General features: G+C 41.9%; 1 protein-coding gene across 6 annotated transcripts in view; it reads left to right on the plus strand.

The window, feature by feature from the left end:
• Positions 1-15,152, plus strand: part of LOC122543209 (signal transducer and activator of transcription 5B-like) — a 128,131-nt gene extending 112,979 nt beyond the window's left edge. For 4 of the 6 annotated variants that reach the window (XM_043681675.1, XM_043681674.1, XM_043681680.1 and 1 more), the window contains exon 21: positions 857-4,181. In XM_043681675.1, coding sequence (XP_043537610.1) covers positions 857-947 — 91 coding nt within the window. In that variant the 3' untranslated portion in view covers positions 948-4,181. Of the gene's footprint in view, positions 1-856; positions 4,182-9,944; positions 10,042-15,111 lie in introns of those variants that run through there. The other 2 variants (XM_043681677.1, XM_043681679.1) reach the window with 2 other exon arrangements.
• The last annotated feature ends 8,606 nt before the right edge of the window (positions 15,153-23,758 follow it).

Consider the following 23,758-nt stretch of genomic DNA (forward strand, 5'->3'; position numbering starts at 1 on the left):
CTGTTTATAAAATGCACTGCAGCAACTTGCCAATGTTCCTTTGACAATACCTACCAGACCTCCACTACCTCAAAGAACAAGGTTCAGCAGATGCATGGCAACAGCATCCACCTGCGAGCTCCCCCTCCAAGACTCACTCTATCCTGAATGTCAGGCTCGCTCTTCAGTGCAGTGCTCAGGAATACTTGTATCTGATTTTATAGCTGCTTGTTTTGTTTTCTCCTGATGTCCTAGCCCTTCTCTCATCCAATCACAAAAAACTGATCCTTCATCCTTGTGTTGTTTGTAATATTTTGCTCCATGCAAAGCATATATCATGTCATTATATCGAAATAACTGCACAATATAATTTACAGTGTATGAAGCATTTTCAGATGTTTCTGAAATATACTGTGTTGTGCCAATGCAATTTTTAATACTGAAAATAAAGACCTTTCCATGTCTAGTTCAGCTAAAAGGTGAAAGGATTTATACAGTTGACAAGTTAGATTGGTTGACACATCCTATAAGCCCATTGGCCACCTGTTCATTCATAAATTATTTGCAGCTACCCATTGTTCAAAATCGATAAGCATGTTGAATTCATCTCACTCAACTTCTGACCTTAGCTGTCAGCTGAATCTCAGTCCTAACCCTATTTTTGTATAGTACCACATATGTTTAGGGTTCTGTATAGCAAATTATGATTCAATAACTTTATATAGCTTAGTAAAGCTAGAATATTAATCTCAATAGTAAATACAACATATAATTGGAATCAGTGAAAAAATTAATTGAAACTTTTACGACATGACTACACTTTTAGAAACAGTAATGTCAATCCTGACTTTTCTTTTCTTCCTTCTCTGCCCCCCAGTGTGGAAAACATTCCGGTGCCCTCGGAGTTTGAGCTGAATGCACTCCTGAATACAGTGGATATGTCTCTAATGAATTCAACTGAGTTTTAAAATGCCTGTGAGTTTCAGAACGAGGATTCTCAAATGCCAAGTTATCCAGGTGGCTGTTTGTCACAAAAGGGATTAATTTTGTCAGTTGTGAACTCTGAATTAAGATTTCTGTTCACCTTTTTTTATTGCATTTTCCTGTACAAACTGCAAAATAAGAGCAAACCCAATTTAACCAATGTTAATAGACAATTTTCTTCTCTTTCCCACTGAGGAAAGTATCTACCTCTTGTGGTGCCTGGGGTCATAGGAATGTTAATGCCACCTTCTCCATTTCAACAGGATTTTTGTGTGGAGATGCTGAGTAGAGGGCAGACAATTTTGTTCATGGCTGAAGCAAAGCATGGGCACCTTGGATATTTAAAATGGAAATGAAATTGAACATAAATTTTTGTTAGTATAGGAAACTTGGTCGAGTCAAATCTGCTTAAATCCAATATATTAATGGATTCTGTTAGATGTCAGCAGAATTTAGTCCAGAGGGGAGTAAACAAGTTTGTAAAACTGAAAATTGACTCAATGTATTGAGAAGTTGTTGCAGGCTGAGAGCTTGAGATCTGTTAATTTTGTGGTCAAGTAGCTAACACAAGCTGATGTGTTTTATAAGATCGATCAAATCTGCATAATAGTACTTATGTTTGTGCAAAAAAAATTGAATTAAGTAGTGCAGATAACACAACAAAGTGAAAATGTAGTACTTGATTGAAATTAACAAGACAGTTCAAAGCATTGCAATTTTTCCTAGCCTGGAATAGTTCCCCATCTATTGACAATTACATTGTAGCGCAAATAAGCAGTTTTTCAAAGTAAATATTGAAAGAATATAGTAGTGTTTGCAATTAATCAAAAATCCAAAGTTTCGCATTACCCTGTGTATTTTTAAAAGTTAATCAAGTAAAATTGAGTGCACTAAATTTACTGCCAATCTAGTTTGGGAAGCAGTTAGTAGAATGGGACGTTTAAGGAAATCGTCTGCAGAAGATTGAGGCAATGACCTGGGTCCTCCTTACAGTGATTTGTGATTTCAAATTTTGCAGGACCAGTGTTTTTAAGGAAATCTATTTAAGGGATGAAGGTACCTTTTATAAGATCCGTGGTAGTAAATGGGATCTTTCAGTAGAATTATGGCAATATTATATAATGCACATTCACTTTGCAGTGTTATTCAAATGGTCAATGTTAAAATTGGTACACCTGTATTAGAAATATTTTCAAGTGCCCTGTTGGAACAGGCTCCACTACAAGTTAGGATCCTTTTAGAGACTTAAAATGCCTCACAACAGGCTTGAGGGTTATCGTTGGGAAGGGTCTGACAGGGGTGCCTGAAACCAAATTGACCAAGTGAACAGGTGATGGTCATAGGTTAATGGAGAGAAGGTGTAATCAGTGTGGTTGCATTTTTGTGAAAGTTGAAAAATAAAACTCTGACTAGAAAAATATGTACCTGGACGCTGATAACTAGCATTTAATGTCTAGTTTGTAACAGTGCAAAAGTAATAATTCATGGAATAAAGAGGACGAGAGTGATATTGGATACAGAATTGACTGAGTGATAGGAAACGATAGTGGCAAATCAGTTTTTTTCAGACCAGAAAAAGGTTTGTACAAGAGGTCCCCTTGCTTGTCTTGATGTATATAAGTGATATAGACCTTGGGGTACAAGGCACAATTTCCAAATGTGACCATGATACAGAACCTGAAAGCATTGTAAACAAAGATGAGGATAATGTAGCACTTCAAAAGGATGTAGACAAATTGGAATGGATGGAGAAGTGGTCGATGAAATTTAATGGCTGAGAAATGTGAAGTGATTTTTTTTGTTTGTTTTACATGGTGTCGCTGCATTCGTTTTACCAAAGGATACAGTTCTGAAGGGAATGCAGGAGCAGGTGGACCTGGGTGTGTATGTGCAGACGTTTTGGAAGATGAAGTTTTTCATTCAGTTCTAGGTGCCACACTTAAGGACAGATGTGATGGTATTAGGGAAAAGTGCGAAACAGTTTCTACAAATTGGTTCCAGGGATGAGGAACTTGATTTAACATAGATGGATGGGAGAGGTTGGCATTGGTTTTCCTTGGGGAAGAGAAGGTTGAGGAGCAGATGTATTCGTTATCATGAGGGGCCTGGACAGATTAAATAGAGAAAAAACATTCCCACGCTTGAAAGGAGTGAGAACCAGAGAGCATAGATTGAAGGTAACTAGCAAGAGGAGCAATGGCGATGTGAGAAACCTTTTCACACAGTGAACAGTTAGGATCTGAAATGTATTTCCTGTGTGTGTGGGGAGGCAGGTTCCATCAGGCACTCGAGGGAATCAAATTGTTTTCTGAAAAAGAAGAATATACGGGGTTATGAGGAGGAGCTATGAAAATGGCACTACATAAATGAGTCCTTCAGAGAACCACCGCAGACACAGTGGGCCAAAAGGCTGCTTGTGTTGTAATAATTCAATAAATAAGTTATTTGGTTAATGTAATTTACGCACAAATTGGAGCAAAAGGAAAAATCGATCATGAAATTATAAATGGCTCATCAATACTACTCCAATACAGTGTATATTCTAGTCTACTCTACCATAAACTCTACCTGCCCGTTTAATCTTATTTCACACACCATGTACACTCTAACCTTACAAAGACAAACCCTTGAGATTAAATGGGTAGGTAATATTCTGTATAAATCCTTACTCATCCCCAAAGGTAATCCAATCCAGAATAGACATCTATTTTTAACATTTTAGTGATTGAAACTTGGCTTGCTGTCCTCCATGAGCTCTTCCCTTGGTTACCTTACTCCATATAAACAGAGTCTGATGCAAAAGCATGATCTTTAAATGTTTCTATTTGTGCTGTTACATTAGCTCTTATGAGTTAGTGTGTTTCAGTTTTGCTTTCTGGGATACTTGCCTTCTTTAGACTTCATGGAAGTAATTCCTTGATTTGACTCTTTATTTTTCCTCTCGATATAGTATTACAGATTTTGAAATCCACTGTATATATGAAATTATAATCCGAAATGGAACTTCATAGAGCTTAACTTTAAAAGTCATAAACTAGGTGCTTTTTCACTTTATTATTAATGCAGTTTGACTGTATCTTGTTTTCTGTACCAGCAACGTAACTCTTTCTGTTATGTTTTTTTCCATTTCCACTTGCTGTTTTAAGGCATAGGAATTAGAGTGAATGATGTTGGCGTGTATAAAAGCTGAGAATAAAAGCCTTAGCTTTTAGAAAATGCAACATGTCTGTCTTTAATTTTCCATCAAATTGACTTTGAAGAAATATTCCCATCCCTCTACTTGCCCCCTTGTTTTAATCCTGAAGGGGCACAGTAATGGGGAGACATGAGCAAAGTGGGAATGTCACTGTACCAGTCATTCAGAGAGAGAAAGTGAGGGCTGCAGATGCTGGAGATCAGAGCTGAAAATGTGTTGCTGGAAAAGCGCAGCAGGTCAGGCAGCATCAGTTCGAGGGATTTGACTGAGACAAGGTGGGGGGAGGGGAAATGAGGAAACTGTAGAAATCTGAGCTCATCCCTTGTGGTTGGAGGGTTCCCAGGCAGAAGATGAGGCGCTCTTCCTCCAACCGTCATGTTGCCATGGTCTGGCGATGGAGGAGTCCAAGGACCTGCATTCAGAGACCCAGGTTATTGGGGAACATAAATTCCATGACTGCAGGTGGTAAAATTTGAGTTTAATTCCTAAATCTGGAATTTAAACACTAGTCTAATGGTGACAGTGAAGCCATTATCGTAAGAACTCTTGAAGCTTTAGGGTAAGAAATCTGTCCTCCTCACCTGGTCTGACTACAGTAATGTGATTGACTCCTAGCTGCCCTCTGAAATGGCCCAAGAAGCCACTTGTTGTATCAAACCACCATGAAGTTCAAACAAAATTAGGTCAATGCTGGATGGTCCAGCAGGTTGAAGTGCTGGAAATGACCATGATGAACCCTATTTTGTTGACCCTACAAAGCCTTCCTTCCTAACATGGGTAAAGGAGAATCCAAAGAGATTCTACAAGAAGATGAAGAGTAACTAGGGAGAGAATAGGGCCCCTTAAAGCTCAACAAGGCTGTCTATGTGTGGAACTGCAGAGGATTGGTGAGATCCTAAATGAATATTTTGTCGGTATATACTGTGGAGGCTAGGAACTCAAAAGAGTAATGTCTTGAAAAGAGCCCACATTACAGAAGAGGAAGTGCTGGAGATCTTAAAAAGCATACAGATAGATAAATTCCAAGGACCTGATCAAGTGTATCCCAGAATGTGGGAAGTCAGGGAAGAAATTGCCGGGCTGCTAGCAGAAATATTTATATCATCAATAGGCATGGATGATATACCAGAAAACTGGAAGGTGGCTAATGTTGTGCTGTTAGTTAAGAAAGACCAGGGAACTACGGACCAGTGAGTCTAATGTCAGTGGTGGGTAAGTTATTAGAGGTGATTCTGAGAGACAGGACCTTCATGCTTTTCAAAAGGCAAGGACAGATTTGGGATAGTCAGCACAGCTTTGTGCATGGGAAATCCTCTCCGTTTGATTGAGGTTTTTGAATAGGGGACCAAGAAGATGGATGAAGACAGGGCAGTAGACATTGTCTACATGGACTTTGGCAAGGCCTTTTTAACAAAGTTCCCCATGGTGGACTGGTTATTAAGATTTGATCGTGTGGGAGGGCTGGCCAATCAGATACAAAATTGGCTTGATGATAGGAGACGGGGAGGAGGTAGAGGGTTGCTGTTCAGACTGGTGGTCTGTGACCATGGTGTGTTGAAAGGACCAGTGCTGGCTCCACTGGTGTTCGTCATTTATATAAAAACATTTGGATGAGAATATAGGAGGCATGGTCAGTAGTTTGCGGATAACACCAAAATCTTAGATAACCTTCACTATCCACTATAGCAAGATTATAAAGGGATCTTGACCAACTGCGCCAGTGGGCTGAGGAATTAAACAAGGGGGCGTTTAATTTAGATAAATGCAAGGTGTTGCATTTTTATAAAACAAAGTAGGGCAAGATTTACACTGTTAATGGGAGGGCCCTGAAGAGTGTTGTCAAAAAGAGACCTAGGGTTGCATGCATATAGTTCTTTGAAGGTGGCATCACAAGTAGACAGGGTAGTGAAGAAGGCATTTGGCATGCTAGCCTTCAGACAGAGCATTGAGTTGGGACATCATGTTACAACTGTACAAGACATTGAGGCCACATTTGGAGTACTGTGTATAATTCTGGGAATTATAGTGGAAAGGGTGCAGAAAACCTTTATCAGGATGTGACTGAGACTGGAGGGTTTGAACTCTAAGAGGAGGCTAGATAAGCTAGGACTTTTTTCCCTGGAGCATAAGAGGCTGAGGGGTGACCTTTCTTTGGGTTTATCAAATCATACGGAGCATGAATAACCAAGGCCTTCTCCCCAGGATATTGGAGTCCAAAACTAGAGGGCATAGGTTTTAGGTGAGAGGAGGAAGATTTAAAAGGGAGCTGAGGAGCAATGTTTTTCCTCACAGGGTGGTACGCGTGTGGAACAAGCTGCCAGAGGAAGTGGTGGAGGCTGGTACAATTACAACATTTACAACGCATCTGGTTGGGTATATGAATAGGGTGCTGGCAAATGAGACTAAATAAAAACTGGAAGAACTGTGGATGCTATAAATGGGAAACAAAAACAGAAATTGCTGGAAAAGCTCAGCAGGTCTGGCAGCATCTGTGGAGAGAAGTCCCATTTAAGATTTCAGGTCAAGTGGCCCTTCCTCAGAACTAGTTCAGTTCAGGAAACCTGGTTGGTTTGGATGAGTTGGGCTGAAGGGCCTGTTTCCATGATGTATGATTCTAACTCTATATATAAGGTTAGTGCTAAAATCGATATCTTAGACTAGTCAAGTAACAGCCTGATGTAGCCATACTCATGGAATCCTATCTTTATAATGTCCCGAACACCACCATCAACCTCCCTGGATATGTCCTGCCCAACCAGCAGGACAGACCCACCAGAGCTGAGACCATATCTGGGAGCTCTCAACATTGACTCTAGACCCCATGAAGTCTCATGGTATGGGCAAGAAAACCTGCAGATTTACCACCAATCACTACACTCCCTGTCACGGTATGTCCTGTCAACAAAAAGGAGGATTAATCGAACCCAGCCCCTCAGGTGAGGGCGACTGTACTTGACATCAAGGCATTTGACTGTGACATCAAGTTCCCTGGAAAAATTGGAATCGAGGGGGGGGGAAGCTGTCTGTTGGTCAGTGATACCTAACGAAAAGGAAGATGGTTGTGGTTGTTGGAGATCTGTCATTGCAGTCACAGGGCAGCCCTGCGGGAAGTTTTCAGGGTGGATGTTTTCCGAGTCCACCTGTTCAGAGATGTTATACATCTCTAGAGCTGGGTGGGTTTGAAACAGTCTGTGTCCATATACAGCAAGACATGGACAACATCCAGGTTTGGGCTGAGAAGTGGCTTGAATGTTATTTGTTATGTAAGTACCAGGCAATGACCATTTCCAACAAGCAAGTTTCCAACCACTGCCCCTTGGCATTCAATAGCATTATCATTGCTGAATCACCCACTATTCAACTTCCTGGGGATTATCATTGACCAGAAACTCAATAGACCAGTCTTATCCATACTGTGGCTACACATCAGGTGAGAGGCCAGGAATACTGTTGCAAAGGACTCTCTCACTGAAGCCTATCCACTGTCTACAAAGCACAAGTCAAGACTGTGACTACTGCTTGCAAGTTCCCCTCCAAGCCCCACACCATCCTGACTTGGAATTTTTTATTCACTAGTGGGACATGGGCATAGCAGGCTGGCCCAGTATTTATTGCCCATCCCTAGTTGCCCCTTGAAGGTGGGTGTGAGCCGCCATATTGAACCTCTGCAGTCCACCTGCTGTAGGTTGACCCACAATGCCCTTGGGGAGGGAATTCCAGGATTTTGACCCAGTGACACTGAAAGAACGATATATTTCCACGTCAGGCTGGTGAGTGGCTCAGAGGGGAACTTGCAGGGGGTGGTGTCCCCGTGTATCTGCTGCCCTCCTTCTGGATGGAAGTGGTTGTGAGTTTGGAAGGTGCTGTCTGAGGAGGCTTGGTGAATATATCTTTGTGTCGCTGAGTTAAAATCCTGTTGTTCTCTTCTGAGCTACACTGTGCGTGTCCCTACACCGCATGGAATGTAGTGGTTAAGTTGCCACCTCCAGGGAATTGGGGTTGGGTAATAAATGCTGACCTGATCAGTAGCACCTACATCCTATGAGCAACTTCTTAAAAATCCAATCATTCAAGTCCCCATTAGAAAGAAATTAGAAATACCTTCTATTTATAGAGCACCTTTCACAACCTCCAGTTGTGAAATGTTTTTTTAAACAATTAATTGCACTTGAAATGTAGTCAGTTACAATGGAAATAAATGGCAACTCATTTTTGCACAGCAACTTCCAACAAGCAGCAATGTGTTAATGATCATGTAATCTATTTTAGTTAGTTGAGTGATAAGTATTTGCCCAGGATACTAAGGAGAATTCCCCAGCTTTTCTTCCAAGATAACTACAGAAGGACATTCATATTACCCTCGACAGATGGATCCTTAATGCAACATATCATTTGAAAAATGTGACCACCTTCAGTACAAAGTTAATGCAGTATTGCCTATCTGACAATGCACTGGTCAAACTGCCTTCTACTCCCTTCACATTGAAAGTCAGCCTAGGTGAGCCCAGATGTTGGTATCTACACCCTGTTTCCAGTAGGGGGTGTGGATAGCGATGGGGTTGAAGCTAACTCGGCCTATTTCTTTCCTGCCCCTTGTTGGAATGGAACCTCTTTCCTTCCTGGTCTCTATAGTCTATTATAATAGATATATATAATATAATAGCCAACTGTGTCATTAGGATTGATTGGTTCTGTTTCTGGAATGTTTGAGACTTCTCAGCTGCTGATGCCATTACTTGTTATGCTTTGATACTCTTATGACTTGGAGTTCATAATAGCAAATTTACTTTGAAATTATTTTCAGTTGAATTAGTGAAAACCCAGAACATAAAATATTGGATATCTGTTGGCTCATCTGGTACAGCAGAGGTCTGCTAACACTGGCATCCTTAGGTGGTTGGTTCAATCCTGACTTGAAGGGATATGAGTCTTGGGGCTCTGATGGTGTTGTGATAGTGTCCCTACCTGTGAGCCAGGAAGCCTGGATCCAAGTCCCACCTGTCCAGAAGTATATAATAAGGTAGAAAATTTAAAAATAGCTATTAAAAAAAATGATTATAGTGTAACTTACTACTATCGAATGCCAACAGTATACCTTAGGTTATTCCTGAATTTTAACATGAACCACCTTTTCGTTTAAGAAATTGTTTTGTGTGTGTGTGTCTGCCTGCGAGACTGCTGTTAAGTCTGCAACACTTTCTCAGTGAAGCTCTCTCTGAATCCCATCACCCTTTAGTTCAGGACACATGCCATTTTAGACTCCCTGCTATTTCTACACCTCAATCCAGCTGTCTTTGCACATACCATGTGTTGAATGTGGGAGCTTGCTTATGTGAATTTTCCAACTAAGCGTAGCCTTGAGCCATAATGTAGGTTGACACTTCTGGTGCAAATGTCAGTTGTGTCATCTTTCAGAAGAAACCAATCCCTGACTGCCCTCTTGGGGATGTAAAGTATTTAAAAGATGAGCAAGGGATTTCTGCCCATTTCCCAGTCAACATTCCTCGCTTGACCACACCACTCAAAATAGCAGGATGTTTCTGGCTTTTAATAAGTGCCATGTTTGAGGATCTAGGCTGGGGGAACTACCTGGAACTTTGAAGTGAGAGGTTTTGTTTGAAGCACTCTTCTTGTTTTTAAAAAAAATAAAATCTGTGTCTTCTACACATTCGGCCATGAAGGAAATAGGATGAGGTGGGGGACAGGAAAATGCACTTGATGTGGTGTCTGCTTTTCTGTCACACGCTAATGAAAGCCTTACCATTGAGTCTGTGCTCTTTAACAGGGGTGAGCACCATTTCTGTGAAATGACCCAAAGACTGATGATACTATCATCTATTCATCCAAGTATGAATCCAGTTTCACCCACTGATTTTCTTCTGTTCTGGAGGTTTGTTATTTACTATGATATTCCAGTAACTTGCCAAAGTGAACTGTCTTCATATTTTAAGCCTACCATAGCCTTACTTGATCTGTCCTTACTCAGACTTTCACCCAATCAGGTACGGACCTGATAGACTGAATAGTCATTTTTTTGTTTAGACGGTAGACCTTTGTGACTCTGGCAAATGCCAGCACATCAGAGGTTTGTAATCTAAACAGAAATGAAACAGTTTCTGTTTTGTCTTGCTTCAACAAGTGTTCAATTAAAAAGGCAAATGACTACTGCCTGACATGATGACTGGTTGTTGAGAAATTCCTAACATTACCTGAAATGTATTTTGAAGGAGATATTAGCAGAAGGATACCTCTGGGCAAGTACAGTATTCAAACATTACTCTCAATATTCTGACAATGCTGACAATTAAAGGGCTCCATTAGGGAAGGTGGGGGTCAGGGTTATTGTCAGCAAAACATCTGCTGAATCAGTTTGTTTGGCTAGTTGTATCTTGCCAAGTTGCATAACATGAAATGGGAATGCAATATTAATCTTAATTGGACCAAATACGTTTTGTTTCGGAATTGAGCCGGAGGTATTTTCTGTTCTAGTTGAGAAGTGGAAGATTGTAATAACTTCAGATCCCTGTCACACACAGAATTCGTTCTACTGCTCTTCCCAAGTAGCCCTTTGAAGATTGCTGGTAGCTAAGTTGACGTGGTCCTCATCACTTTCTCTCCAGTGCCATGCCATATTGATGTTTGTTTCACTTTACTATGTCTGTATTATTTGTTCATTTCCTGCCTCTCCATCCCCCTCCACAAAAAAACACCATAGCAGCTCTTGGTATGTGGGTGACTCATACTGAATGCAGTTTATTAACAAGATGACTGAATTTCCCACCTTCTACGAAGGCTTCTTTGTTAAAAGCTATTGTGTAAGAGCTTGATGTGTGTATTTGAGTACACTCACTTGGAAGTGAGCATTTTATGTCTTCAGGTGTACTAATTACCACCCACATCACATTAAGCTAAGTGCCTTTTTTATTTTAACTGTTGTTCAGATGGTGACTATGCAGAAACAGAGAATATGTTAGTATATCTGAGCTATACCAAAATATGAAAAATGCCATATTAGTCATACTGTCAAAGGGAAGATGTTAGAAGCTGCTATTAAAGAAATTATAGCTGAGAACACTGTGTTCAAGGACCTTTGGCAGAGTCAATATGGCTTTGAGCCAGCAGGCCAGAGTTCAAGTCTAATGTCTATCAGATTGATACCATAACATGTCCGAGCAGGCTAATTACCTATTATCCTTTCTTGTTTATCAGTGCTCACTAACTTTATCGCTGTAACACAATTATTGTGAGTAAGACAGTCAGTGACCTACAAGCTTTTGTGGCAAACATTTCAGGGATATTCCAGAAAGTGCAGAATATGGGCGGCACGGTGGCACAGTGGTTAGCACTGCTGCTGCCTCACAGCGCCAGAGACCCGGGTTCAATTCCTGCCTCAGGTGACTGACTGTGTGGAGTTTGCACGTTCTCCCTGTGTCTGTGTGGGTTTCCTCCGGGTGCTCCGGTTTCCTCCCACAGTCCAAAGATGTGCAGGTCAGGTGAATTGGCCATGCTAAATTGCCCGTAGTGTTAGGTAAGGGGTAAATGCAGGGGATGGGTGGGTTGCGCTTCGGCGGGGCGGTGTGGACTTGTTGGGCCGAAGGGCCTGTTTCCACACTAAGTAATCTAATCTAATCTAATAGATACATTACAACAAATAACAAAAATTCTAAGGGATGGACTTGCCACCTGTAGTCAACTGAAAATGTTAAAGGTAGCATCAAATTCAAAGAAAAAGTGCTTCTAATAGTGCAAAGATAGGTCAGAAGATTGGACAGAATATAAAAACCAGATTAAATAAGGAGGGAAAAATCTGAGTACGAGGGAAAGTTAGCCAAAAATATAAAAACAGGAAATGTTTCTTCAGATATTTAGAAAATAATTAACAAAGTAGTGTTGGTCCTACAGAAAATGAGTCTGGGAAATTATCAATGAACGGAGAGATGGCGGACAAATTGAACCAGTTATTTTGCATCAGTCTTTACTCGAGAGAATACAAGTAATGTTCCTGAAATAGTTGTAAATCAGGAATTGAAGGGGAAGAAGGAACTCAAGAATATTACAATTACCAGGGAAATAGTGCTGAATATGTTGTGAACTTGCAGTTCCAACAAGTCTTAGGGTCCTGATTGATAGATTTCATCTTAGTCATAAAAGAAGTAGCTAGTGAAATTATTAATGAGTTGAGTTTAGTTTACCAAACCACATTAGATGCAGGGAAAGTTCTTTTAGATTGGAAAATAGGTAATGTAACTCCTATATTCAAAAAAGGGGGAGACAAAAAGCAGGACACAATAGGCCAGTCAGTTTAATATCTGTCATAGGGAACATATTAGAAGCTATTATGAGGGATGTTATAACAAGGCACCTGGATAAATTCAAGGCAAGCAGACAGTGTCAACATGGTTTTGTTAAAGAGAATTAATTGATCCTTAACTAATTAATTGGAATTCTTGAACTAACTTGTACTGTAGATAAAGGAGAATGAGTGTATGTGCTAGAGTATCAGGCAGATGCCTCAAGGTGCTGCAAGAACAGCGTGGGCCAATCTACCTTGTCCTCAACATACTGAGGGTTCAGAGAGAGGAAGCAGTCGTAGAATTTTGCAGCACTGAGGAAGCTATTTGGTACATTACCATGTCTACTTTTAAAAAGCTATTCAGTTATTTCTCGTGCCCTTTTAAGTTTGCTTTTTTTAAGTATTTACCTACTTCCTTTGTTTTTAAAGCTTTATCAGAACGTGTTCCCACTTAAGACATCAATGCCCTATGAGAATCTTGTTATAAACAAAAATCTCCTAAATGCTCCTACTCACCTCTCTTCCTCCTTTTGATGATGATTTTTAAATTGACATGTCTCGTTACCAAATCACCAGTGAAAATGGATTCCAGAGTTGTTTCAGCAAAAGCCCTCGTAAATTTGAACATCATCTTATTTAAGTCTCCTGCTGCCCTGTTCTATATATTTAAAAAATTGGTTTCTGAGATCTTTCCTAATAACCAAAGCTCCTTATTCCAGGCATCATTTTATTGAAATCCCTGATGTGCCCTTTCTATGGACAGTACTTAAATGTGTCCAAATCAGTGATTGGTACAGATCTGACATCACCTCAGAACTGTGACTCTTCCCACTCCTCCAAATCTGCCCCATCATTCAAAAAAATCATGGCTGGCCTCAACTCTTGTTTTGTACCAGCTCCTTAAAGCCCTCAACCTGATGGGTCAAAATCAGGAATCAGCCAACTGAATCTTGTTTGAACAGCCTCCAAGACCCTTGAACCCCACCCTTCCAACCACAACAAGGACAGAACCCCCAAGTCCTCACCTTCCACCCCACCAACCTCTAGAAAAATCACATCATCCTCTGCCACTTCCACCAGCTACAAACAGACCCCACCTCCAGAGATAATTTCCCTCCCCACCCCTATAAGCATTTTGGAAAGACTCCATTCCTGCTGCGACTCCCTTGTCAGATCCATGACCCCACCAGCCCTCATTCCACTCCCGGCACCCTTCCCTGCCACCACAGAAAGTGCAACATCTGTGCCCACACCTACCCCCCTCACCTTCGTCCAAAGGATCCTTTCACATTCAACAGAAATTTACCTGTACCTCCACTAATGTCATCTACTGTATTTGTCGCATCTGATGTGGTCTCCTCTACATTGGGGAGACAGGACTTCAACGTGTGGATCGTTTCAGAGAACATCTCTGGGACAGCCGCACCAACCAGCCTGACCACCCTGTGGCTGAACACTTTGACTCCCCCTTCCATTCCATCAAGTACATGCAGGTCCTGAGCCTCCTCCATCGCCAAACACTAACCACCCGAAGCCTGGAGGAGGAACGCCTCATATTCCGCCTTGGGACCCCGCAACCACATGGAATCAATGTGGATTTCAACAGTTGCCTCATTCCCCCCCCATTCCCAGTTTCAAGCCTCCAACTCTACACCACTCTCTTGAGCTGTCCATCACCTTTCCCATCTATCCCCTCCACCCCTTCTCCAACCTATCACCTTCTTCCTCACCTTCATCTACTTATTGCATTCTCAGCTACCTTCCCTCCAGCTCCACCCTGTCCCATTTATCTCTCAGCACCCACCTCCCATCCCAACCCACAAGCCTCATTCCTGATGAAGGGTTTACGCCCGAAACATCGATTCTCCTGCTTTTCGGATGCTGCCTGACCTGCTGTTCTTTCCCAGCACCACACTCTTGACTGGAATATTGTGTGCAGTTTTGGGCCCCATATCTCAGGAAGGGTGTATTGGCCCCAGAGCAGGTTCAGAGGAAGTTCACGAGAATATTGCCAGGAATGAAAAGCTTAACATATGAGGAATGTTTGAGAACTCTGGGTTTATACTCGACGGAGTTTATAAGGATAATTGAAACATGCAGAATACTGAATGGCCGAGACAGAGTGGATGTGGGGAAGATGTTTCCATTGGTAGGAGAGACTAGGACCGAGGGTATAGCTTTAGAGTAAAGGTAAGGTCTTTTAGAATGGAGATAAAGAGAAACTTCTTCAGCCAGAGAGTGGTGAATCTATGGAATTCACTGCCACAGAAGGCTGTGGAGACCAGGTCATCAAACTCTCCCAGGGAAAGGTACAGAATGGGATTAGATACAGAGTAAAGCGCTCTCTACACTGTTCCCCCCCCAATCAAACACTCCCAGGGACAGCATGGGGTTAGATAAAGAGTAAAGCTCTCCGTATACTAACTCAGATTGCACCAAGATTTTCAAAGGTACTTTGGGAAAAAATCTGCCTGTTCTGATTAGATGAGATTAGATTACTTAGTGTGGAAACGGGCCCTTCGGCCCAGCTAGTCCACACCGACCCTCCGAAGAGCAACCTACCCAGACCCATTCCTCTACATTTAGCCCTTCACCTAACACTACGGGCAATTTAGCATGGCCAATTCACCTAACCTGCACATTTGTTTTTGGATTGTAGGAGGAAACCGGAGCACCCAGAGGAAACCCACGCAGACACGGGGAGAATGTGTAAACTCCACATAGACAGTCGCCTGAGGCGGGAATTGAACCTAGGTTTCTGGCGCTGTGAGGCAGCAGTGCTAACCACTGTGTCACCGTATCGCCCATTTAGATTAAATTCCCTACAGTGTGGAAACAGGCCCTTCGGCCCAACCAGTCCACACCGACTCTCTGAAGAGTAACCCAGACCCATTTCCCTCTGACTAATGCACCTAACACTATGGACAATTTAGCATGGTTAATTCACCTAACCTGCACAATTGAAATGATAGGAAGGTAAAGAGCATAGGAAGGAAATTGGAACAGTGGTATCGTGCATTAGTCAGAGGGAAATAGGACTGGGCGGGGTTACTCTTCGGAGGGTCGGTGTGGACTTGTTGGGCCGAAGGGCCTGTTTCCACACTCGGTAATCTAATCTAATCTAACAGGTGTATGTAAACTGTGCACATAATGATACATTTTAAGAATCAATTTTTTTTATTGTATCTGATCAGGCTCAACTGACCTGCAGCTAACATTTGCATATGTAATTGACTTAATAGAATGAAAGCTGTGTACATTGACTAATGCCAATAAGGGGTGGTTCATATATAAATTGGTTCTCCCAAGTGTTCCACTTGTCTCACTGAGCAGGATACCATCACGATGAGCATCATTGACAACCGCTGCATCTCTGTTTGGGGTTGAAGGCAATGTTCAGACAGCTGTCTTCCATCTGACGCTCCATGGGTGTTGGTCTTTCTTTGTCTCTCTGCCCCCATGCCTCCCTCCCCCTCCATGACAGCAGTGCTACTGCCTGTTGCTCTGACTCATTTCTGGATTGCGAGTCATCGTTCATACTAAAAATTGACTTGAATTGAGGAAACTTCCCTTTCTAACAGCTTTTTTTAAAAAAAATGTGTTATTTCTTGTGTGGTTTCAAATCCCTTTTGTCATCTTCATTTTCTTTCCTTCATAAATATTTCTAGGCTGCACATCTGCTATTGACATGCTGTCCCCTGTAATGCTGCTCAGAGGCTAGGTGTGAGCTATTGTACAAAATGCTGCCTGCTGTTTGGGGAGGGAGCTTGGCAATACCATTTGTCCTGTGACCAAGTACAGGAACTCTGCATAACAAAGATTAAACCCTGTGCCCCACCTAAATTTCATGAACTAGAACTGGCCAGATCTACAAAGCACCATCATTCACAGACAATAAATGGAAAAGCCCATATCTCATTTTGTATTTTAGTATTTGCTGAAGCAGTTTACCTGTAAGTACATCAACCTCATTAGCGCAGTGCCCTTATTGCACACACAAAAGGAATCCTATCGTGCTCGTAATTTCCCCTCTCATTGGTTTTAATTTGCCTCTCTCGTCCTTGCTACCTTACTGTGCTTCCACCAATGGAGGGGGTTCACCAGCACCATGAAAGATCCTTTTCAGTAGAAGTAATTCTGTATTCTATCTGTTTGTAAAAACCCCAGTTATGATTATCATCAGATCCTTCTGTGCTAAGATGCTAAGTTGTCTTGTTCCGACTACTGCAGGGCTCTATTAACAGCGAATGGTGGATTAAAAGGAGCAAGAGTTAGTTTTAGATTTATTAATATTGGCAGAGGTTGACTAGAGAGTATAGCTTTCCAATCGAAGCAGTATGCCATTACAGTATCCAAACTGTGTGATATCTCGGAATGTATTACAAAAGCTCACCTTTTTCGACATGACAGCAACGCTGTGTGTTTATTAACATCAACTGAGATGGGTTCCTGGCAGAAATGTGTGCTTCTGTATAAGGTACACTTCCTCCAACCTGTTTGCCGTTTTCTTTTGTATGTTAATGGTGGTCAAACCACTTGTCAAACAAAAACACATGAATTATGAATTAGGAGCAGGAGTAGGCCGTTCGGCCTCTGAAGCCTGCTCTGCCATTCAGTAAGATAATGGCTCATCTGTTTGTATCAAATTCCGCATTCCCATCTACATCCAATAACTCTTTGATTCCTCTGTTAGACAAGGGTCTGTCCATTTCCGCATTAAATGTATATTCAATGAACCACTTCCACTGCCTTCTGAGACAGAGTTCCAAAGTCTCTCAGCCCTCTGAGGAAACAAAAGTTCTCTTCATGCCCTGTCCTGAAAGGGTATCCCCTAATTTTAAGAGTACCCCCTTCTGGACTCACTCACAAGAGCCAACACTATTTCCACATCCATCTTGTCCAGACCAGGCAGCATCTGGCGGCAGTTGTGGGCGGCACGGTGGCACAGTGGTTAGCACTGCTGCCTCACAGCGCCAGAGACCCGGGTTCAATTCCCGCCTCAGGCGACTGACTGTGTGGAGTTTGCACGTTCTCCCCGTGTCTGTGTGGGTTTCCTCCGGGTGCTCCGGTTTCCTCCCACAGTCCAAAGATGTGCAGGTCAGGTGAATTGGCCATGCTAAATTGCCTGTAGTGTTAGGTAAGGGGTAAATGTAGGGGTATGGGTGGGTTGCGCTTCGGCGGGGCGGTGTGGACTTGTTGGGCCGAAGGGCCTGTTTCCACACTGTAAGTAATCTAATCTAATCTAATCTTATACACTTAGTGAAGTCATCCATCACCCTTCAAAACTCCAGTGGAATCAAGTCCAGACTGTCCAACCTTTCCTTATAAGGCAACCTGCTAATTCCAGGGACCAATCCAGTAAACTTCCACTGAATCACCTCTAATACATTTCCATCCTTCCTTTTAAACAAGGCGACCAGAACTACGTGCACTATTCAGGATGTGTTCTCACCAAGGTTTTGTGTAACTGAAGCATAACATCCTCACTTTTATTTTCAATTCCTCTCTTAATAAAAGCTAGCATCCCATTAGCCTTCCTGATTTTGTGTTGTCAGTGCAGATTAATTTCCTGTGACTCATGCACTAGGACACCTCAATCCCTCTGCCCCTGAGAATTCTGCACTCCTTCTCCATTTAAGTAATACTCTACTTTTTTTATTCTTCCTGCCAAAGTGAATACATTGGCCTTTTCCCACTCCATCGTGAGATTGCACAAAATGTTGGTGAGGCCTCGTCTGGCTTACTGTGTGTAATTCTGGTTGCCCTGTTATGTGGAGAGTGTTGAGAAGAGATTTACCACAATGTTTCTGGGATTGGGAGGTTTGAGATATAAGAATAGATGGAAAGGCTGGGACTTATTCATTGGAATGTAGGAGGTTGAGGGGTGACCTTAATGAGGTTTATAGAATCATAAGGGGCATAGATAAGGTGAATGACAAGGGTCTTTTCCTGAGGGTGGCTGAGTTCAAAGCTAGAGAGGCATATTTTTAAAGATGAGCAGGATTTAAAAAGGACATGAGAGGCAACTTCTTTTACACAATGAGTGGTTCATGTGTGGAATGAACTGCCAGAGAAAGTGGTGGATGCAGGTACAGTTACAACTTTTAAAAAGCATTTGGATAAGTTCATGAATAGGCAAGGTTTGGTGGGATATGGGCCAGGAGCAGAATACTTCCAACGGGCTTCAAGGCCTTTACCATCGTTCGCGTGCTGAAGAAATCTTCAGCGTCCTGCCTGAATGATTCCACCCTGTTATGCTAACACTCCTCATCTTGAAGTGTTTGGAGAAGCTTGAATTAGGCATATTAAGACCCTGCTGCCCCTCCCCCCCCCCCCCCCCTCACTGGACACCCTACAGTTCGCATATCGTCCCAACCACTCAACCGATGATGCCATTTCCACCACCCTCCCTCTGGCCCTCACCCACCTGGAGAACAAGGACACTGTCCGATTACTGTTCAAAGTGTTGAATGCAGAGCTGAAATCTATCATTCCTCAGCAGAGTTGGCTGAGCTTGAATAGCTCCCTCTGTAACTGGCCCCTGGACTTCTTGACTGGGGGACCTGAGTCAGTCCGGATTGGGAACAGCATCTCCAACATCATCACACTGAGCACGCAGGCCTCCAGGGCTGTGTGCTCAGTCCACTACTGTTCACCCTGCTGACACATGACTGTGCAGTGATGCACAGCTCAAATCACATCATCAAGATCGCTGATGATATGACGGTAGTGGGTCTCATCAGCATGAACAATGAGTCAGCATACAGAGAGGAGGTGCAGCAGCTAACGGACTGGTGGAGAGCCAACAACCTGTCTCTGAACGTAGCTAAAACGCTGTATGATTCTAAGGTTCTGTCAGACTTTGGCCCATTCACTTAACCTATCCCTAGCTCTCTGCATTCTTTCAATGTCATCCTCACAAAAACCTGACAAAGTTTCAATTATCAGGCCTCCTGTTTTCAATCTGAATCTGAGATCTGGTCTGAAAATCTTCTATCATCCTGTGACTGTCAGCAATCAGATCTTGTTGACAGGAAATTGAAGGAACTGTGAGAAGTCAACCTATTCTATCCGATGGATTTGAAACCTTGACCACCAGGAGTGTTTTATTTTGCTTTTTTAGGAAGCCTGTGACATCTCTGCAGGGTTGTAGTATCTCATAGTCCGTGGAGAAATGTGTATATTGAGATTAAGTGGATTTGGTTCAAGTCGACACAGTAGTGTACTCTGCCACTTCTTTAAAGAATAAAAAAAAATTTGTATATAATAGACAAGTTGCTTTTGAGTATATTGAAATAACCTACTGAAGCTTTTTTCTAGATAAATAAAGATAAATAAATTGGCCATTTTGGACATTGCAACACGTACCAATAGTGTAAATGTTCCAGAGTAGTGGAGCTTCATTATCAGTCTAGATTAGTGTGGTGCTGGAAAAGCACAGCAGGGCAGGCAGCATCCGAGGAGCAGGAAAATTGACGTTTCGGGCAAAAGTCCTTCATCAGGCTTTTGCCCAAAACGTCGATATTCCTGCTCCTCGGATGCTTCCTGCTCTTCTGTGCTTTTCCAGCACCACTCTAATCTCAAGCATCTGCAGTCCCCACTTCTGCTGAGCTTCATTATCAGTACACTCTTCCTGGCAGAATCAGAATACTAGTTACTTCTTGGCGATGACAACTGAAGCTGATAATGTCTTCACCCAATTACACACATTCACCTTTCAGTAGAGATTTTGGTAACTTGTTAGGAGCTGTGCTGTGCTGGCTGTCAGTGCAGTCAAATCTATCCCATTTTTCTTACCTCTGCCTAAAAATGCAGGGGTCAATTGTAACACGCTGCTTGAGATCAGCGAACCTGTATCTCAGAGTTTTGTGTGGTTTAGCCCCACACACAAGGCCTTTATCCATTCAGCCTCATGGACAGTTCAGTCTCTGTATGTTTTAATGCTCGCTATTTGAAAATGAACTGACTCAGACTCATGATCTCTGGTAACAGTGAATATATTTTAATGGAATGAACCTTGCCCAGGCACAAGGAGACAACCAGAAATAAATTCTAAAATATACTTTAATGCATAATATTTATTTTATGTGCAAATAGTGTACGTTATAAAACTAATCTTCCACATACATACAGAGATTTGCACCTTATATAGACTAACAGAGATCCCTCACTACAGGGGTTGCAGGTATGATAGTCCACATTATAAGACTGCTGCCATTGACCCTTTATATTCCAAAGCAAATTCTGCATTTGGACGTTAAGCTAAATTCTATCAAAGCCATCATGTTTTTCTTTGGCTACAGTTATTGACAGCTTGGCTAATATTTATGTGTGTATCAACATTGCTAAAATGATCTGGTCATTTTATCTCATTATTGTTTGTAGGAGCTTGCTGTATGCAAATTGGCAGCATGTCGTATGTTGCTATAATGACTACACTTCAATAATAATACTAGAGAATTCCAAGGGTTGTGAAGCTTTGGATTTCCCTCTCCCAGAGGATTGTGGCTACTCCATTGTTGTCATGGATTCAGGGGAGAGAAAGTGGAGTTACGGCTGATGATCAGCCATCATTGTACCAAATGGTGAAGCAGTCCCAAGGAAAGTATGGACTGCTCTTGCTTCTATTTTTTTTATGCTCCTCAATCTCTACGAAGCACATTGGGATGTGCGGAGGTTCTGAAAGAAATGCCCATCTTTTTGATTTATTTTTAAATGCTTCTACTTGTGTTGATTGAGGGCTTATCTATCTTTCCTCACCTTAATGTTGTGCTTTTACAGTTGGTACCATTCATTGCTCTACCTCCAGTTAGGAATGTTAAATAGCAGCCAAACATCTTCAGGGGCATTCTGCTGTTTGATGATTCACTCTAGCCAAGCGTCAGTGGGGAATTGCAGGCATGAACCTTAATCTTTTCCTCCTCTACTATACAATCAAATAGTAGAATGAAAAGCTGTGCTATAGAGGGCCAACAGCTTTCACTATATCCTTAACTCCCACACCTGCTTTGGGGACAGCTGGCTGGTCTATGTTGGCTAGCCTTAGTCTCAACTCACTGTTATCAAAACCTTTAACTACAAGCAGATCAAACAAATTACATGGAAAAGAAAAATAGGGTTTTGAACAAAATATATCATCCAAGTACTGAATACTCATATCACTGAAATAATGGTTCTCTCTTCTGGCAGACTTTGGCATGTTTGCTCTCCATTCATGAAGCTTAAATGAGTATGTACATGGTAAAAACAAGTTATATTTAACACTGTGTTACAAAAATGAATCAATTCATGCAAACAATGAAACAATGCATTTTAAGGAGGTATGAAATGAACCACATTGTGAACCAGTTCTACAGACTGCAAGCTCTCTCTGTATCCAGGCAACTCTCTCCTTTTCCCCCCCTCCTGCCATATCTGACTGCAGCAGTGACTCCGTGAGAGTGGAGAGCAGAGTGCCTCACCACAGGCTGACGTTTCTATGCTTGGTGCTGTTAATTGCATCCGTTTATTGTTGATTACAGTTTATCTTCATATTGGGACCCACAATCTGGCAGTAAGAAGAAGATGGGATGTCAGTGCTATCCATGTTGTCAGTGCAACCAGATGCTGAATTAACTCTAGTCATCCTTGTGCAGAGTCCTGATCCCTTGTTCCAAACCAGAAGCAATAACATCGTTCTTAAAAATGGCAGTAGTTCAGTGTAACAGCTGGCTTGGCTCTTTGCAGGTATGAATCAGGAGCTCCTACATTGTAGTTTTCTTTGGAAGTGCATGGACTTCATAAAAATATGTTTACAAAATTCCTATGTATCAACATAGATACTCATCCCTCTTTCTCTGCCAAGAAAGTACTTTTGCAAAATACTTTTTCATCTGGACATAAGAGTACATTGGTTGTCCCAATGTGTCTGGCAGCACAGACTTTCTCAATACTTTCCCAGCCCCCAGGAGTTAGAATGTCCTTGTGGTAGCAAACATACACCATCTGCTCTCATTTGGCTTAGAAAATGCCACACTTAGCTTTCAACTTAGCCATGCCAAGGCATCAGTTCATCAAGTGCAGCTCAAGCAGCCAAACCCACATGATATAAGCTAAGGCCCCAGCTGATCTGAGACAATCCAGCAATGTACTTTTTATCCTGCTGGTCTGTTCAAATGTCTTGGCCTAAATACTCCCAACACATCACCTTTCCCCCATCCCTCCTCTGCAGGAACAAACAGTTGCAGTTGGGCATGTTCTGTCATTCATCATTTGTCACTGGCGGTTGGAATCTATCCTAATGGAAACACATTATGGAATCATTTCCAGTGTCATGTAAACATCACACTAGTCTCTCAGTAAACTCGATTGGGAGATTTAATAAACTACTGCTTCCCCACAATTAAAAAAGAAAGACAAGTTAGGATAAAGCAGAGGTTGAAACAGGTGGAGAATGCGATAGCTTTTTATTCTTTGTTTGAATACTGATTGAGTTACAGAGCTTTTGATTTCCACATTGTTAGCTTGGTATCATCGGTAAACAAAAAGTCTCAATTTGTTTTTCACGAAATTAATTAATTCAAATAAGGATCTGGAATATTTGTAGACATAAAGCAAACTGAAATCAATGTTCAAGGACACTGAATAATTGCACTGTGTAAGCAAGAGACTTAAGTAGACAGGTGATAGTTTTATGTCACTCCATTGTCTGAGCAACAGGTCAACTCCCACCTTTTGAGGGTTGTTTTTGTACAACTCACTGTAGTTTCAAACCCATCAGCATCTGTCGTGATTAGAACCAGGTGGACCTGGTTAACCATGAGGTTCTTGATTGGGGTTAGAATCTCCTCAGTTGAGGACTGACTCTGAGTTGGCTGGCCACAGCTCGTGTACTGTGCTCTAGTAAAGAAAGGGTGACTTGGTGACAGGACACCGACCTTAGTACAGTTATTTCAGTATCACCCATACAATGCTCTGCGCCATGAATTCTGCTCTCTTAAATATTAATTAATTATCCTTCAACACAGGTTCAAGTTCCCCTCAAAGTACAGTCAGTAAACATACTGCGAAGTATGAAGTGAATCATACAGACCTATATCATCTCTGTTGGGTGTTGCAATACCCTATTGCTAACTTCAGTCTTACTGAAAATCCAGAACCAACTCTTTCTCCTTCCAATCACTTTCAGCTAACCATTAGCAGAGGGAAACTCTGTACAAGTCGACAGTAATAAAGACCTGGCTTGTCAATGTGGAAGATAGTTGCATCTCAAACATCTCTGTACAAGAACAGCAATGGATAAATGTGAACTTGGAATGGAGCAGGAT

Source organism: Chiloscyllium plagiosum, chromosome 42, assembly GCF_004010195.1.
Source record: "Chiloscyllium plagiosum isolate BGI_BamShark_2017 chromosome 42, ASM401019v2, whole genome shotgun sequence".
In the NCBI taxonomy this organism is placed as follows: domain Eukaryota; kingdom Metazoa; phylum Chordata; class Chondrichthyes; order Orectolobiformes; family Hemiscylliidae; genus Chiloscyllium; species Chiloscyllium plagiosum.